We start from the raw sequence: 18,903 nt of genomic DNA, 5'->3' as shown, positions 1-18,903 counted from the left end.
CAACATCCACGGCAGGATTGAAGGGAAACTGGGGGCACTGTGTGGATGGTAACATGGGGGAAGACTGAGAAGGGCCTGAGGGGAAGCTGAGAGGGGACACTCTGAGAGGGACGTTGAGAGGAGAGATTTCTGCGGTGGGACTAGGAGGGGAGGCTGGGCGGGGATGACTGTAGAGACTGGGGGAAGACTGTGAGGGGACTGTGTGGAGAACCAGAAAGGACTGAGGAGGGACTGAGGGGGCAACGACAGAGGACTTCGGGGAGAACGAGAGGGGACCGAGGAGAAAAGGAGAGGGGGCTAAGGAGATGAGACTAAGGGGAGACTGCTGAGGGTGACTGTGGAGTGACGCTGTGGAGGGAACCCTGTCAGAATCAAGTAGGGGAGGTTGAGGTGAGCGACTGGGGGCAGCCGAGAGGCACGCTGCGAACGCTGTCGCCGAAGGGGGTCTCAGAGGAGGGCGGGCGCAGAGGGACACGGTGGGGAACCCTACACCTGCCTGGCCGGTCCCGCCGCCGCCCAGCCGCCTCGCAAGCCCTCGGCGGAGCAAGTGAGGACGATCTCGGCTCTTTCCGGCGCCGCTCGCGCCTTTCCGGCGTCGGCGGGGGCGGCCGGGGGGCGTTCCGCCGTGCGCGGTGACGCCAGGCGCAGGCCCCGCCCCGGGCCCGCCCCCATGGTCTCTGGAAAAGAGAAGAGAAAAAAAAACTTTTTTTTTTAATTGAGGAATCAACAGCCGCCATCTTGTCGCGGAGCCGGAGCGCGGCGGGAGCGGAGCGGGGCCGGGCCGGGCCGGGCCGAGGCAGCGGGGCCGCCCGCCGGGACACGGGCAACGGCGCGGGAGCGCCGCCGACGCGCAGAGGGGCTCGAGGCAGCGGGGCAGAGCCGGGCCGGAGCCAACTGACCGCCGCCGCCGGGACCGGGAGCTGCGGCCGCCGCCGCGCCGCGCTCATTGTTTTGGGGCGTTTTTTGGCTCTTTTCGGGTTTTTTCCGCTTTTTTGTGATTTTTTTTTATTTTTTAATTTTTAAATTTTTTTTCCCCCCTCCCTTCCTTCTCTGCCCTCCCTCCCCCCTACCCCCCCTCCCCTACCTCGGCCGCGGTTGGGCGGCGGGCGGGGGCCGGGGCGATCCCCCCGGCGCGGAGGGGAGGGGACGGGGCGAGGCGAAGGGGAGCCCGGTGGCGACGTTGTTGGGGTGGGGGGGCCCCGCTGTGCTCCCCCGGTGACTGACTGAGCCGCCATCCGGGCACCTCCGCGGCGGCGGCGGCTGCGGCCGGGCGGGGGAAAGAGGCCGGGAGGAGCGAGGCCGGCAGGGAGGGGGCGCTGGGCTCTTCCCCACCCCGCCCCGAACCCTCCTCCCCTGCGGCCTGCTGCGGCGGCGGCCCGGCCCGGGTATGGGGGAACGGGGGCCGCCGCCGGTCGGGCACTGAGCGGCGCTGTTGCTCGGCGGTGGGTTCCCCTTCGGAGGAACGGGGAGAGAAAGCTTCACCCCCCCTCAGGCTCACCCCTTCGTTAACGATTACCGGCTCGGCGGCCTCTCCTCGGACGGCCCAGCCGGCTACCATGGCGGAGAACTTACTCGACGGGCCGCCCAACCCCAAGCGAGCCAAGCTCAACTCGCCGGGCTTCTCCGCCAGCGATAGCACAGGTAAGGCCTGCGGGGCGGTGCGGGGGCGGGCGGGCCTCAACGGCGGTTCCCCCCCAACTCCGTTTCACCTCCTTCGGCGGGGCGGCTGCCCCCCCCCCCGGCGTGGTGGTGGTGGGGGAACCGCCCGCCCCGCCTCGGTTCCCGGCGGGGGTGGGAACCGGCCTGGCGAGGTGCCGGGCAGGAGGGGAAGGATCCCTCCCGGAGCAGTTGGGCCTCCTTCAGTCGAAGTTACCGGGTGGGACCCGTACGCCAAGTACCGTCCCGGCTATAAATAGCGGTTAGAAGAGACGAGTAGGGCCTTGTGAGTTGAAATTTCTTTTTCCTCCATCATCCACCACCGGTTCGTTTTAATGGGGAAGGGGTGAAGGGATCCGCCTCGGTTTGGATGCTGGGGGTGTCCAGGTGAGTGGGGTGCGGGTGAGGAAGGGTAAAACCCCAGCCAGCAGAAACACTGACACCCTGGTTCTGCAAAAGGTGGTCTCTGCTCTTGAAAACCCACAGATCGCCCACAACTAAAGCCCTACGCACGCAGCCTGTGTGTGACAAGCTACGGAATACAAACTCCCTAATAGCACGTTAATATTTTGCTGTTTTTTACCTCCCTACCTGCAGCTACATGGCTCGAACTGTTGTAAGCGTTTTGCCTTAAAACCCAAACGATTTGCAGAGAATAATTGAAGTTGTGGGGGTCTCCTGGCGTGATGAAATGCCCGGCAAGCTGGCAGTCACCGTGACCCGTCTGTATGTCGTGTCGGGTCTTCGGTGTGCTCTCCCCTCGGCTCTTAATGGGTCTGTGGATCATAAAACACATCGAAATCTCTCCTTTCCAGCAAGCGCGTGCCCATGGTAAATACGCACGTGTGTGCACAGGACCATGTGTGCGGGCACTGACGTCTTCCAGGGTTCCAACTGTTCCAATCACTGAAGCAGTGGTTTTGTAGGAATACAGAGTGTGTTGGACTCACGTTTCTGTTTTCAGAGATTAATGAATCTTGTGGAAGGGACAGCGATAAGTTAATCGTGTTATGCCTGCTGTGTTTTTATAGCCTGAAAAAAAATAGTGCTATAATGGAGCTGATAAATTCTGTGGGTTTTTGGGTTTTTTCCTCCTGGCTTGCTTAATCTGCGTTTGGCAATAGCTTAGAGATGCTTCAGTCCTTTTGGGCTGTGTGTTTGTTCGGGGCTTTTTTGTGGGTTCTTTTTCTTCTCGGCCTACAAATAAAGGAGCCAAAAAGAAGTGGTATTGAGAGTAAGAATTGGCAGAGAATATCTAGGTGAGGTCTTGTGATTGAGCTGCTGTAATCCCTGTCGTGGAAGCGATACAGAAGGCATGGCAGTAAGTCAGGAAGAGCACAGCTTTTCTGTAGTTCTTCACTGAGACATTTTAGACTCGACCAGTAGCCAGTGAGAGGTGTTTGAAGTGGTGTCTTTTTTTGGCTTTTATTTTTTTTTCCCCCCCTTTCTTTTTTGAAGTTCACTTGGTCTGTTCTGGAATGCTTCAGTCATAATTACGTCCTGTTCAGCAAGTTCTAATGCGTCTGGGTGAGCTCTGTGCAGCGCTAGATATGTAAACTCGAGCATCTGCATAAAGTTCTGCTCCGCTGAGGGGCCTTTGGTCACCAGGGCCAGCAAACTCTAGGTTGTATTTTGAACAAGTGTCTGTGGCATTTTGTCTTTAGCTTGGTGTTCTTCAGGCAAAGGTACCTCTCTGCTGGAGAGTGTAGTGTTTGTGCACTTAGAAGTGGTTTTTTTCCCCCCCCAAAAAATCTCTTTAGGTTTGTGGCCAGCAGCTCATGCTGCTTGTCGAAAGATCGCTGAATGCTTTTCTGTGCACTGTAGCAGGGAACACAAATGGTCTGAGCTGTGATCAGGTGCCTGCTCCTCATCCTAAACCAGGCTGCTGCCTTGCACTGAGCCTTAACAGAAAAGTTGTGTTGCAACCTGGGAAGTTGCCTTTGCGACCAGAGGTGCTTGGGGAGATGGGTTTAAGGCTCATGCCCTGAGTGAGCAGCAGGTTGTGTGTTAGTTAACTGAATGGTAATTGCAGTCGTAAACCCACGCTGTGCGATGCTGCAGCCTGCGTGACTGGGACACGCTTGGAAGACCCTGCGTTAGGGCCGGGTTGTGCAGATCCGTTGCCAAACAGTCAGCCTCCCAGCCTGACACCCCTCCAAACTGAGCGCGGCGGTGCGCTGCTGAGGGCTCTGGTGGCAGGCCTGAAGGCTCGGCAGAAAGCAACTGCTCGTCCTTGTTTATGTTTTGCTTCTCGCTTTGATGCGGTGATGTTAAGCAACTCCTTTTGTCAGGGTAAATTTTAGCTGCCTTTAATCTTTCTGATAAAAATAGCTCCTCAGCTTACCCGAGCAAAGTTTGTGCTGTTGAAATTGGTCTGCTTATGTTCTGAAAAGACGACCTTTCCTGTTAAACTCTGGTGGCTAAATCAGACATGTGGTCTCGGAGAGGGGAGCAGAGATGAAAGCATAATAGAAACGTGTGCTGCGACCGTCGTTCAGTTTCACATTAGCCCCATTTTGTGGTTGCCCCCTTGGTTTTTGTGTGAATAAGGAGAGTTAAGGCTCATGGCTGTTAACTGAGCTTGCCATTGCTAAGCGGTATTGAGCAAACTGGTTCCTACACTGAAGTGTCCATGGGAAAGATTGTTCCTTGTCTAGCCAGGTAGGAGTAGTGCTTTTGTCTAATTACCACTTTATTAGGTGTACATGGTATTTTTCATACCTAAGCATTTGCCTGCTCTAACTGTTAGAAGGAGTTCTCATCGAGGGTGCTGCAGAATGAACAAGGGACTCATCCAAAAAGTAGAATTACAGTAACTTCAGTTATGGCAGCCGTTTATTTTAACACTGAGTGTCATGACTATTCAGTACGTTGCTGGTGTGAGTCCTTCAGCAGAATATAGAGTGAACCAGCGGCATTCTTGAGCTGCTCTTGGTCTGAGCTCTGAGCACAGGCTAAGGAAAAACGTGCTTGAGTGGAGCAGCGGCAGAGAGTGTTCTTGCAGTGCCCCTTCACCGTGATTCTATAGGTAGCTTGGGGAGGTCTATGTCTCATTGCAAGTAGTGCCTCTATCCGTATCTGTTACGTACCCCTAGCCTTTTGCTGCTGTTAGTTTCAGAAACTGCCTGGTTTGGACCAGAGCAGAGGGCGTGCTTGAGAGTTATGAATTAACAAACTCGTAAAGGAGGCGAAGTTGCAAAGATGAGGTGAGCAGCTCCAAAAGTCCATTAGAGCTGTCTTTTCACTTCATAGTTCCCTTATGAATGTGTGGGTTTTGTGTTGGCTTCTGTTTTTTTTCCTCCACAACTTCAGCTTGTAAACAGATGAAGCAGTGCGGCTGTCGCTGCGAGAGCTGCGGGCCGGTAGCTCACGTTCTCTCGACAGCCCAGCGTGTCAGCATTGCAGCGCCCGTATCTTAGAGCTGGGGAGAGCCTGGCCCTGTCGCACGTGCCCGTGTACGTGCCGAGATAAGTAGATCCCTGGCTCGCTCCCAGCCAGCTAGGGAACTTTGCAGAAGGGAGTTTGTGCCTTTGCACAACCTGGTCTGATCTTATTCTCCTGCCAGAAACCAAAGAAGTGTTTCAGTGGGTTTAGTTGTAAAGGAGGTGGGCTCCCTTTAAAACAAATTAGCTTAAGGAGACACCACCAGGCTTTCTGAGCTTATGTTCGCATGCTTAGGTAGCTGAGGCTTCAAATGGAGTGACTTCTTGGTGATCTAAAGCCAGATTTGGGTTGTGCACGTGAAAAGCATTTGTATGTTTTAGAAGGGTTTGTTCCTGCATAGCTGCAAAGTTCCATGGAAGCCGGTTTAATCGGGCTGCTCTTGTTTTACACGAGTGCCATTTGTGTGCTGCCACACTAAGAATTGCTTTTGCACACAGGATTTCTCTGTCTCTCCCTGGAATAAGAAAAAGGATAATTCCATTAAGTGAACAGACTTGGATTTCTAAGCTGATAATTAGGGGAAGAAATGCTGCTTCCTAAAAGCTGTCGGCGTAGGAGCTGCATGGAGTTGTAACTGTTTCATGGGAGCATCCTTTATTTTGTGGTACTCACAGGGTAACTTGCTGGGGTGGAGAAAACACTTGGTGTGATATTTTATGGCTATATTGTTTCCTAAGACTGACCATATATAGATGTAATGATGATGTAGTTGTGGGTGGGAGATGAGGTGGTCAGGTAAAAATGTTTACTTCGAACTCTTGATACAAGCTGAATATTCTTTTGCAGCTTGACTCAGCTGCATAACTTCATGCCTGAAGCTGTAATCTGGGACAGGAGATGTATAGCATTGGAAATAGGCTCAAATATGCAGAGTCTAGCACAGCTACCTCTTTCCAATTCATGAAACGCTGCTGATAACAGATTATTTTGTACTTTGTTATTGATTGGGGTTTTTATGATGTTTTCCAAAGAGTTTGATACCAGCATCTGTGTGAGGTGAAAAGTTGAGCTGGTGACCTGGTTCTCTGTGACAATCTGCAGTCCCAAAATTGTGCCTTTTCCTCTATTTGAAATCCCAGCTTGGAGTGATAATTACATGTGTACTTGGGACATTATCAAATCATTTCCTTCCTCCACTCCATGATTTAAAGTTAACTTGGTGAGTGCTGCCTTGTGCTGTGACACAGCTCCCGGAGAAGCCCTGCCAGCAGCAGGCAGAAATCAAGGCTGTGCTCAGGGAGGGTGGGGGTCAGTCTTTGTTGGACCCCAGAGATCTCTTGGTAGCTTGTGAAATGATTCCCAGTTTTCTGCTGCAGATTATTCACTTTCTGTTCTGGCTGAACATTGCTCGGAGTCACAGTCCGGTGCCATTAATTATTTCTGCAGCACCACGCCGCATTTCACTGTTACATCTGCAACTTCACCTTGATGAAATCCACCTCTTCTTGGTGTTTATTTGTATTAGAGAGTTTACTCTCTGTTGTTGCCTGCTAATAGAGAAGGACATGAACAGAACTCTCACTCTGTTAGCAGAATGCTGCAGGTTAATGTGAAGTTGAGGTGGAGAGGGGCAGTTGAATAGGGTTTGAGAAATTCTGGGGTTCGTTCTGTTACAAGGAAAAAAACATGTGGGATAGCTTAGAAATCCGACACTTCCACCCTAATTTGGTTTACACTCTCAAGAATCTTTGCTTTGTAAATCTTCCTTTTAACATATGTTATGTTTTCCATCTGTCTTGTCAGATGTCTGAGATGCAGAGAGCAGCTAAATCTTTTTATTTGGAAAATTCTAATAGAGATGTCTCAACAAATACTATCAAGTATTGTGCAGAATCATAGTGTGAATCAAAAGAAAACTGAGACCTCTATTATCACTGGTAATTGCAATCATAGCTCAGAGTCTAAACCTCTTACCGTGCGCTCTTCAAAAGCTTCCCTTCATCTTGCCCTTCTTATTCACCACCGTGGAGAAATGAGGATCTTACTTGCAACATTGGATGCCCACAGTACCTTTGATTTGCAGTAACTTTGTGTGTGCCTGTTTATATTTTTATTGATACATATATGGGCTTGTGAAAGTATCTCCTACTTTGTCTTTAATGCTGTGGGAACTTCCTGGGGAAGAGTGATGTGTCAAAATGAGTCGCTCTTTGTGGGTGATGTACTTCCCAATCTCACAGGTAGATGTTACTTCATTGTTTGGACGCCTTTGAGGCAGCTGTTTTCTGTTGCCCAGTGAGAAGGAAAAGGCAGTATCAGATTCCAGCCCCTGTCTGTGTGTGTCACACCTGAAGAGCAAGAGCTTCTCTCTCACGCTGCCCAGCTTCACTGCTGCTGGTGCTTTCATAGCTGGGTTTGATAGTGGATGTTGTTGGTGACCTAACTTCTATGTCATTGCCTGTGTAGTTTCATCTAATGGAGCAACGAAACATGGAAATTACCAAGAGGCTTGAATTCAGTAAGTGCTGAGTGTAAATCTGTTTTGTAGTAGCTGTGAAGTTTTTTCCTGAGGTTCATAAACTTCTTTAAAGGAAAGTATTAATGAGAGTGATTCAGAACAGCTTTGTCTCACTGACATCAGTAAAGCGAAATAGACTTGGAAGGCATTGGGGGTTGTGTTTTTTGACTCAGGCAGTTCTGATTGAAAGCTTTTATCAAAGAGATCTATATAAAAATCCTTGGTTCTAAGCCTGTCTGCTGCTCTTTCCTTATTCACGTTCGCTTTATTTTGTGTTGTATGTTCTTGTAGAACTGAACTGAAGTTGCCAAGCAAATGACTCTAGATTTAAACTGGGGTATCAGAAGAAGGTTGCTTAAAAACGAAGGGAACCAACGCACTTTTTGCAGCTATTACACACGATGAAGGAGACACAGAACTTGCCTGTTCCCTAGTAATCTTGCGTAACTCTGCTTTTTCTTTGTTTCATAATATTAGTTCAAGTACATATTAATCATTGCTATTTTAGTCTTCACAGAATAGGCCTGTTCTGTGCTGCTGTCACAGAAGGCACGTAACGGTGGGGGCTTTCAGAGGACTTGTGTGGCAGAAGGGAGTGTTGGGAGCAGCCTGAGCAAGGAAGAGATAGCGAGTGTGGAGTTGTCACCACGGTGCTGTCAGTCTTCGTGGGGAGGGTGAAAGACTGAGCGAATCTGAGACGCTGTGTTGACCTGTGTATTTAGTAAGAAGTCTGTGGTCAGGGAGTGTCACAGTTAAAGTTTGTCAAAATAATTCATGTCTGTGTGTGTGAGCTGCTGATTTTTTCCACAGATGTACGGTGAGGGTAGTACAGCCTGCACGTGAAGCAGTGGATGTGTCAGATGTGAGATAACTGAAAGCATTCTCATGCCAGCACTCTGTTTTGATACAGGCTGTGCACTTCATAGAATTGTTTTGGTTGGAAAAGCCCTCCTAAGATCATCCATTCCAACCGTTAACCTAATACCACCATGACCATTCAGCCGTGTCCCCAAGTGCCAGACCTGTTCTCCTGACCCTTCACCAGCTTTGTTGCCCTTCTCTGGACATGCTTCAGCACCTCGGTGTTCTTCTAGGAGAGATGGGCAGAAAACTGAACCCAGAACTCAAGGTGCATCCTCACCAGTGCCCATTGCAGGGGGACAATCCCTGCCCTAGTTCTGCTGGCTACACTATTGCTGATTCAGGCCAGGATGCTGTTGGCCACCTTAGCACATTGCTAGCTCTTGTTCAGCTGCTGTCAACCAGCAGCCCTTTGCTTTCTTGAGCAAGTGCCCTCTGATAATTACTGAATTCCCAGATGATTTCTCTGTAAAGGGAGATCCTGAACTTAAGTCAACTGTTAAAATAGGGCAATAGAGATGAGGGGGCCTGTGTGTTTGTGATGGGACAAGAAGGCAATCTTGCTTCTGTTAACGGGCTTCAAGAACCCTAAAATATTTAATCTTGATTGGGATGCTGTGGTGAATCAAGCTGATGTGAGCATTGTGGTGCTCTCCTAGTCTTGAACCACATTGCTGGACTCCTCTTCCTTCTGCCCAGATTCCTGCTCTCACAGCAAAGACAGTCACTGAAGCCCTTTGGTCACTATGTGTAGTCCAATTGCCACATGCAGTGTGACAGCAGTCATGTCCATGTCATTGGTACTGCTGGGTAGGATTTAAAGTTAACAGACACACCAGTGATGTCAAAACAGCAAAGGTGCCTTGGAAAACGGCAGTTGACAGGAAGAGTGGCTGTGGAGAGGCCCTGCAGGACTAGAAGGCAGCAAAGTCAATCCAACATTTGCCATCCCACGCTTTCAAACAGACCAGAGAGAGAACTCTTGTTGGGCTGCTTCTGCCACACATTTTGGGGGTTATTTTGGATTTATTTCCCTCTGTCATATCGAAAGAGCTAAGAGACTAACTGGTTATCTGAGGGCATTTTTCAGTTTCCATCTATTAACTTTGGTACCAGCTGCTTTTAATGTGGTCTCATAGATTGCTTTGCTTTTAATAATGGAACATTCAAGACATTTGTGATTTATGAATTTTATCTCTTTTTAAGTGGAAGGGTAGATCAGAAAACAGAGATTATTCCTGAAAGGAGCTGGTATCCTAGGATTTTGTGGACTTGGAACATTTATGAGCACAGCAAAAAGAGAGATGGTAGAGACAGTTTGGATAAGTACAGTAGAGAGAAACTTGAGCTTATGATGATGTGATAAACAACATGCATGCAAGTGGAAAGAGAGGCTAGGAACTAAACTTGATGTAATCAAGAAAGGGTCTGAGTTTAGACCATTCTCTTTTCTGGGAGCTGAGGAAGAAGCCAGGGGCAGAACTGTTGATCTTTCCTGTGTCAGGTAGTTGATGTTACCCCACACTGTAGCTGTGGTACAGGGGGTACAGACACATGCATTTCCCCTGTCTGTGGTGGGTTGAAAATTCCTCCTCCCCCAACATCAAATTTGCCAGACCAGCTCAGACACCATCCTAACTTGCATATTTGGTGTTTGGGATGGTGTCTGCAGCAGTTTCAAAACTTAATAATACTGGGAATATTGCAGCAGGAGTTAGAAGAGAACAGATTTTTTCATTAGCTTCTTGATTTGTTTGCTCTGTCTAATGAGCTTCAGTTTGGAAAAGTCACTTAGTTGCTGAAGTCTTAGAAAAATGGATTGGGGAAGATTTTAGGAGCTTGAAGCTACTGTAACTAGATTCTAAGCTGATAGTGTCCCCTTCAGTTATTGGGATGTGGAAAATGGATCTGGTTTAACTGATTTTAGGATCTCTGTCACTGCTTAGATGCACATCTGTGGCCTTAATAGTGTTCATCTTACAGAGAATCATGCTTTGCCAGAAGACAGGCTGCAAAGGAAGTGGTAAAACTGATGTCTCCTCCTCAGTCCTTGTATCCCTAAAATCCCAGCTGTGGGAGAGCAATAGAAGACAAGTGTTACACCTGTTTTCAGGAAGGGCTGAAAGGACAATACAGACAACCACAGACATGTCAGCCTCCCTTCCATCACTGGGAAGATCATGGGGGAGCTGGAGGGAATTTAGTGAAGGGCTACCGAGGAGCTGGAGCACTTGCCCTTTGAGAAGAGGCTGAGGGGCTAGGCTGCAGACCTCCTGATGTCCCTTCCAACCTGAGTGACTGTGAGTCCTTGAGCAAGAGAGCACTGAGAATTATTCCAGTGAGTTTCCTAGAGGCAAGTCTTGAGAATGCCCGAAGGTCAGGCTCCTTTCTGAGTATCAATGTATTTGATTTTGACCAGTCCTCTGACTTAGGAAGGAACAAACCAGGATGCTTCTTTCTCATTCCAAATGGTTCACAAGATCAGACAGAAAGAAATGTATTAAATAACTAAATCTCTTATTATGCAATCCATAACTTGTTGGGACTCATCCAGAAGCCAGCACTCGGATTTCTCATTGCCTCCTTGCTTCCCTGAACCCAGCCATTAGGGTCTCCATGGCCCAGCCAGGTCCCTCATCACTGTCATTCTCAACTTGGTTGTTAATCATGTTCTGAAAATGTGATGCTCTTCTTCTGGAAGGCAAGGTCAGATGCACATCACTTTGCAGCCTCTCTGCTTCTCTCCTTAAGACACTAAAGTTTTCTTACTGGAAATGTTATTTTTTCTATGAATGTGTTGTTTAATGGCTCTAAAACATTAAATATGCTAATTTTATGAAACAAATTAAATATGCTAATTTTATGAAACAAATTATGGAATCCTCAGAGCTGGGAAGGAGTTTGGGGTGGATGTTGTAATTGCTGGCTGCACCACACAACATGGCTGTTGAGCTGAGTTACCTGCCATCGGATTCTGGGGCACGGATGGAGCTCTGAACTGGTGAGGCTTTGTCTGCTGGGGTCTGGCATGATTGAAAGAAGCTTTATGAAACAAAATTGGGCTCACTGAAATGTAACAGCTATGTTGGCGTGGAAGAAAGGCACAGTGAAAATACTGCTTGTGTGCTGGGACTGCAGTGTGACTTCAGTGGCTGCTCCATGGATGGGCAGGCAGAGTTTGTGATGGGAGAACTCCCAGTCACGTTTACAGTGGAGGCTACGGTGTAGAAAAATGAAACTGAATGTAATAGTTCTCTTCCTGCTTGCTGTTTGAGATAATACATCACGTAAAGAAATTCCTTAGAGCATTGGTCACCTGTCCAGGCTGAACTAAAGGAAAAGCAAATGATGACATTGAACCGAGTTAATTGATGGTGTGTGTATGTTAAGAACGAGTCTCCTGATAACAGTTGCACGTAGTCATACAGATGACAATGTTCTGCCTTGAGAAGGCAGCAGGTTTTTTTTTTCTTCTAAGAAGGCTTGGAAAGAAACAGAACATCTTTTTTTATTCTAGTTGCTGAAAGTGTTGTCCAGGAAGGCAAAAAACTGTGACATTTAAGCTCCTAAAACTGAAATTAGGAGAGAGTGTGTCTCAAGTGTGGTTATCTTCAATGTGTGAAAGTAGCTGCTCAAAGAACTCAAAATTCTCAAATTGGAACAGGAGTCCTTTGCGAAGAGTGGGGGTGTTGCAGCTGCCTAGAGCTTTTCCATCCCTTCCCAAAGGCATCTTCTTGCTGGGGTCTGACTCTCTGTGAGGAGGATGTTTGGTTTTATGTAACAGGGGTAAGGAAAGGGGTGAGGCTTAGGATTGGGAGTGCTGTGTTGAGAGATGAGCTGCTACAAGGTGGGTCTCTGCAGCCTTAGTCAGCTCTGCTGTTTCCTGAGCCACTGAAGTTGGATGTGTGTGCCCCATGAGTTAAGGGACTCTGTCTTTCTTTAAAATGAAGACCAAGCAGGTACAAAGCTCCTCAAGGGGTGAAACTCCTCGGTGTAGAGGATTTGGTTTTGAGCGTTGCTTCGGATAGCAGGATGTAAAGACAAAGGCATCTCTCCATTTTTAGACTGCTGGTAGCTGCTGCTGACTCTGAGAAAGAGTTGAAGGGTTGAGAGTGGGATTGGTGATGCTCTTCTTACGAGGATGGAGAAGCAACTGAGGTTTGCTACCAGTAGAAGCGGGCCACGTTCTTCTTATGGCAGGTTTTTATATGTGTATAAATATACTTATTTTATAACTGCCAAGACAATCTCTTATCTTTATGGATTTGTTTCAGACATGCTCAAGTAGGCTTTTGTTTTCTGTTGTATTTTATAACTGCTGTAAAATATGCCTTGTGTTGATGTTTTTAATGTACACAACCGATTAAAATATGAAAGCAGGAAGATTAATCATCGTCTGAAAGCTTGAAAACGTACTGAATTTTACTGTTTACCTGCTTTTTATTTTCCTGCTGGCAGAGCTGTAAACTTTCCATGCCTATCTTTAAGATATAGCCTTCTTACAGGGGCTAAAGAGTGGTAGATTGTTTTAGGTTTTAAGAGGCAGTATTCCCAAATGCTTTATTTGCTCTTTTCCTAAACTGCAAAACCATTTCCAGTCCTTGGCTCTCTGGCAAGCCTGTTCAGAGTCCAGCCAGCCAAACAAAAAAAATGGAGCACTTAAGACTCCAGCATCCCTTTTTGAAATACAGCTGGCCAAAGCTGCTCTTCTTTTTATAAGCTGCAGCAGCATCTTCCCCCTCCACGTCTTGTCACTTCTCTGTCCCTGCTTCCGCATGCATCTTCCATTCATGAAATGTAAACTATTTTGTGCGGAAGCCTGGAAAAGCAGAGTTTGCTGGGATTTACAGAAGTTGTCTGAACAAGTGCTGCAAACTCTGGACTTCCCAGTGAGCTGGGATGACAAGAGCTGTTTAACGAGGGTGAAGCCTCAGCCACAGACTCAGTATCACCACCCTTGGTGGCTTGCAGGCAGATGTCTTTGGTTGTGCTCTGGGCTGCATCTGCCCTCTGTGTGTGGGGACAGGGGCTGCGCTGCCAGGACACCAGGACCTGTTACTGGCCCCTGGCCTAACAGGGCTTGGTGCTGAAAATGGGCCATGGGGTCTTCATCTGAGCAGTTAGAGAGGGATAGGAGGTGAAAATTAGTGGGGTCTTGGAGGAAGGAAAGTAGGACTGGGATATGTAGGAAGAGACAAACTGCAGCACAGTGAGGGTTAAGTAATTGGTTGGGAAAGAGGAGGAGAGATAAAGCTTTTGCTGGAAGGGGTGTAGTTTAAGGTACACCAGGAATTTCTGTGAAAAATGAGCTGCAAAAGTGAACAACTGAAGGGAAGGGGCAGCAAGGAGGGGAGAAATTGAAAATACCTTGATGAACATAGCTAATGGAAATGTTAGTTTGTTACTTCCCTGCTTGAAAGGCAGCAGGAGGTCTGTTCCTGACTTGCGGTGTATTTTGTCCTGTGAGCCTGGAGGGGTTCTTCAGAGCTTATTGACTTCACCAGGTAATGATGGCAAGTTGCAAGCCCCTCAAAGATACACTGCTGTGAGCATTGGACAGAACTTAGCACTGCTGTGACTGTTTCTGCTCACCACCACACATCTGAAAATGTTTATTCCTTTTTCTTCAGTTAGGTTGAATTGAAAGCTGGAATACTGATGAAATGCATTGTATTTAAATGCAATGAGGTGTGTTGGCAGTAGCTTTGTGATACAGGTTACGTGGTGTTTGGGATTGTCTCTGTTCAATGTACTTAGTGTGGTCCAGGCTGTCACCTGCTGAATGATCTTACACCACTTCTGCAACCTGGGTCTTGCACCAGGATAAATATTGAATTAAACTTTTAAACAGTGAAGCATTTGGGATGCCCCCCTTCAGAAAAGGCCTTCTCTTTGCTCTGAGCTGGAAACTGTTTGGTTTGTTGCTCATTGTGAGGGACTAGGATTTCTCAGGGGGCTGGCTTTGAGGGGGGCAGAAAAGGGTTTTCCCACATTTTTGATCTGTTACAGTAAAAAATGGTTGGTTTAGATCACATCCTTGAACTGGAAGGCTTCTCTGACATGTTTGAAAAGCTGCTCTGGTGAATTGAGGCTGGTTTGCTTAGTTGTTAGTTAATATCACCATGTGCACTTGTCTTTAGATAAACAACTTACTTTCACATGGAATAACTTATATGCACCTAGGTAATTTCTGGGCTTATTTGCATACCAAAATGGCATTGTTACACAGATGCTGTTTATGCTGTGTGATAAAATGTTTTAGTGAACCTGAATTGCTCCTTTATAGAAAACAAAACAAAAACCCCACCGCTTTTTACCAGTCTGGATGTTCCAGCCAGGCAGAGCAGTTCTGTCAAGTGGCTTAATGAAGATTTGATTGATTTATTTTGCTCATCTGGAGAGTGTGTGGATTACCTCTGTCAATATTGGGCATGATAAATGAGGGCCAGGCACTTAAAGAGCAATTTGAATTATTTGAGCTGTTCAGGGATCAAGAAATTACTTGATTCAGGAGGCATTATGAGGAGAAAATGCAGAGTGCCTTTTGGGATCTTCCAAAGCAGCGGATCATGGTACAAATCAATGGCTAGAAACTGATACTGAATGTGTCTGTGTGAGACTGGGGTCAAACTACTGAAGTAGTTGTTGTCTTTGATCGAGCTTCTAAGCTTAGCTGGAAAATGTTCTTTGCCTGTGTGCAAACATAAATTACAAGGTTGGGGTAGGATCGCTGGGCGAAATGCAGCACCTTGGGATTACACAGGAGGTCGGAGAAGGTGATGTAATCTCTCTTTGGGGAGAGTAAATCAGTATGAAAAGATCTCTTGATATTTTGCCCAACTTTTAGCCAAAACAAGAGTTGAGTTAGGTCATTGTATTCTTACCACCTTATCATCTTAATCTTGGTACAATGGTTTAGCAGAAGTCTTGCTAAAACCCTGCTTCTTGGCCAGCGCTGTGCCCTGCACAGTTGTATGTGCACAGTGGGTGCAAATGGACTCTTTGAAAGGCTCTGGGGTTCACTCTCTTGCTGGCAGTAGTGCGTCTTGGGTCAGGATGTACCTCAGTGCGTGCTGTTGCGTGAGACGAAGCTGTGTAGGTGAATATTGCAGCTCCTTTTTTGTCATGTTTTTTCACCTGTGTTTCTGTTTTAACTTGTAGATTTTGGATCTTTGTTTGACTTGGAAAATGATCTTCCTGATGAGCTGATCCCCAATGGCGAGTTGGGCCTTTTAAACAGCAGTGGGAACCTCGTTCCAGATGCAGCTTCCAAACACAAACAACTTTCCGAACTTCTGAGGGGAGGCAGTGGATCTTCCTTAAACCCAGGCATTGGAAATGTGAACTCCAGCAGCCCGGTGCAGCAGGGAGTCAGCGGGCAAGTCCAAGGGCAGCCGAACAGCGCGAACATCGCTAATCTGGGTGCTATGGGTAAGAGCCCTTTAAACCAGGGAGACTCTTCTGCTCCAGGCCTGGCAAAGCAGGCAGCCAGCACCTCTGGACCTACCACACCTGCATCACAAACTCTGAACTCTCAAGCACAAAAGCAAGTGGGGATGGTGACGAGCAGCCCTGCAACATCACAGACTGGACCTGGGATATGTATGAATGCTAATTTCAGTCAGACACACCAGAGCCTTCTCAACAGTAATTCTGGTCACAGTTTAATGAACCAGCCTCAGCAAGGACAAGGGCAGGTAATGAATGGATCTCTTGGGGCAGCTGGAAGAGGAAGGGGAGCAGGAATGCAATACTCTGCTCCTGCCATGCAGGGGAATGCAGGCAGTGTGCTGGCAGAGACTTTAACCCAAGTATCTCCACAGATGGCTGGTCACACCGGACTGAACACAGCACAGACAGGAGCAATGACTAAAGTATGTACATATCATTTCATATATTCCATTTATTGCACTAATTTGTTTCTCCATACAGGTCTTTGGAAAATGTGGTAGATTCTATTCTGGAGCAGAGCGGAAAAATGCACTTTCTTGAGTTTGTAGTTACCTGTTTAGCCACTAGTGGTATCGTGAAAGCATGGCAGTGGAAACAGTGTTTCTCATGTCATCAGAAATGAAAGCACTTGTTGAAAAACACATCTTTGAAGCTGGAAGTTGGATGGTGTTTTAGCATGGAGAAGTAGAAAAGAGTGGTGTCATCCTGCACTAGTTCTGTGCAGGGTCTCAGTTTAGCTGCTAGACAACATCTAAAGCAAGGTGAAAAACTATTTGTAGATTGAAGGGAGAGGTGTAGCAATTGGCCTTCTGGTCAAAGACCACTGTGAAACAGAGTAACTGATCAAACCCCTTAAATTTCACATGGATTGCCAAGCAGATAAAAACCCTATGAAAGGGAAAGGCAGTGTCTGGGCAAGAAGTCCAATTTGGTGACCACTGCAGACCAGGGCAGGAAATATATACACCTGGAAGTATCTGCCTCTTGTTCTGGGGCACTACTCTGGTCCCTGCTTGATATGATCATTGCCTTTTACTTCTTAATTTTCCATGTGTGAGCGTAGACAGGCGTTCTGCTGGCTGCCATTCCTGTCTGTCAGTTGAATAGCAGTGTGCCTCATCTCGTGTCTGTGTTGCTTGGGTACAGTTCCATCTTGAAATGATGTTCTGAGGTGTAGAAGGAGATAATTTCTCTCTGAAACTTTATCTGTTCACCGATCGCTGGTTCTCATCGGTGTAATTTATTAGCATGTAAATGAGAATTCATTGATGTGTTAGGGATCGTGGAAACAATTGCATTGCCTGGCAGAAAAGTGGATGTTGTGCTCTCTGAAGAAATGCTGACATCATTGTGGAGGACTGTGTGGTTAATTCTAATTTTTTTTTGGTAATAAAGAGCATAAAAAGCATTTTGCCTGCAGTGAAGGGAGTCCCTTTGCTGAAGGAGGAGAAGCTTGTGGTCTGAGTGAAGGTCATAGCATGTGGAAGTGGATAGAGCTGTCTCCAGCCTCTGAATTGGCTGCATTTGTTGTGTGGACGGGGTTGAGCTGCACAGAAAGAAAATCAGTGTATCTTAATTTGACATCTGTGGGAAGTGACACATTCTAGTTATCTGGCTGATCTCTGTAAACTCAAGGATATCTCAGTTCTTAGAAGAAGATCTTTTCCTAGCCACTCTGTAGTTGTGGTGTAACTACTAATTCTTTTTAAAATCATGTTTTACTTTTTTGTGTGAAGAAATACCTCAAAGCAAAGGGGCTTACTAAAGTCTGCAGCTGACTTGTAGGAACCTCCTGGGGGAGGTTCTGTGATACCTTGATTTACTTTTAAACGAGCCCTTCCCTGGTAAGGAATAAGCCAGCCCTTGCACAAATCAAGGGCTCCACTCTTACTGTCATGCCAGCTACAAATGGGATCCACCAGCTCAGGAATCCAACTTGGACTGTTTTTATGTTCAAAAAGTAAAAGTTGAACATGGAGTATGTTGGAAAAGAATAGTGGAAGTATCCCTGTTAGACGAATCTTTTGGTTGTCCTCAGTTGCTCAGCACTGGTGAAGTATTTCCAAATGAGTTGTGCAAAATTAATGCTTTCAGAAGTCCTTACACACAGTTGTTTGGACAAACTGGACTGTTCAGTAACAGAGCATAAGTGATTAAAGTGGTGCTTCTGGGAAGATGGTGGCACTTAAGAGAAAGGCGGCACTTTAGTTGGCCTCCTTCATAATACAAACAGTGTTTTCCAGAGTGCCATCATTTCTTGAACAAGGTGAGCTTAAAAATATTGTGTGTGTTTGGGTTTGGGGTTTTTTTGTTCTGTTTTCCTAAAAATGTTTTAATTCATTTACAATTTAATTGTCTCCTAGTGAGAGAGCAAGTGAGCTCAGTGTTTTACACAGCTATTTTGTGTTTCCATTTTGGAACAAAACACTTGCTCCCAGGATTTTCTTCTGACAAGCAGAAGCATTCTCTTAGCCATTTTCCTTAGTAAGTGCTTGAGGCTTGACATCCTTATCCAGTCTTTTCCCATCCTCCAATTTATTGTCCTAATAGGATTATCAGCCATGATTGTGCATTAGCCTTTTCTCTTATTGATGCTCCAGTTGTGATGAAAGCTTTGAAGGAAAGTAAAGAAACACTTGAGTGAGTTTGTCTGTTCTTCTGAAACTGAAAATTCAGCTGGAGGAGAATGTGGCTTGGTTTGGTTTTTCACCTCCTCTTCCCTGATGTTTACCACTTAATGTATACAGCTTAAAAGACTTGAAGAGCAGAAATAAAAGTGGTGAGACAGCTGATCTGCCTCACAGTGAATGTGCCTAACCTAACTAAATGGCTTAAAATGTGGCTGCGTGGTGCTTGAAGGACAGTATCAAGGCTGGAGGCAAATTGTCTAGGTGACTGCAGCAGTATATCCTTAAGGAAAAGAAGAGAGGTGAAATATTAATGCAGAAAAAAATCTGAAGGGAGTTTTTCAAGCAAGTTCACTCATTATGTGTAAAATAAGTGATGTGTAGCTCTGATTAACCTCACACATG

The 18,903-nt window shown here is 46.8% G+C and overlaps 1 protein-coding gene across 3 annotated transcripts in view; it reads left to right on the top strand.

Moving 5' to 3' along the window:
* Positions 1-743: 743 nt before the first annotated feature.
* CREBBP (CREB binding protein) overlaps positions 744-18,903 on the top strand; it is a 102,940-nt gene continuing 84,780 nt past the window's right edge. For 2 of the 3 annotated variants that reach the window (XM_054180476.1, XM_054180474.1), the window contains exons 1-2: positions 744-1,641; positions 15,581-16,293. In XM_054180476.1, the coding sequence (XP_054036451.1) occupies positions 1,557-1,641; positions 15,581-16,293 (798 nt within the window). In that variant the 5' untranslated portion in view covers positions 744-1,556. The remainder of the gene's footprint in view (positions 1,642-15,580; positions 16,294-18,903) is intronic. The other variant, XM_054180475.1, reaches the window with a different exon arrangement.

This window comes from Dryobates pubescens, chromosome 4 (assembly GCF_014839835.1).
Source record: "Dryobates pubescens isolate bDryPub1 chromosome 4, bDryPub1.pri, whole genome shotgun sequence".
Lineage (NCBI taxonomy): Eukaryota > Metazoa > Chordata > Aves > Piciformes > Picidae > Dryobates > Dryobates pubescens.
Note: the sequence above shows the minus strand (reverse complement) of the source record. Positions and strands in the feature narration are given on the sequence as shown.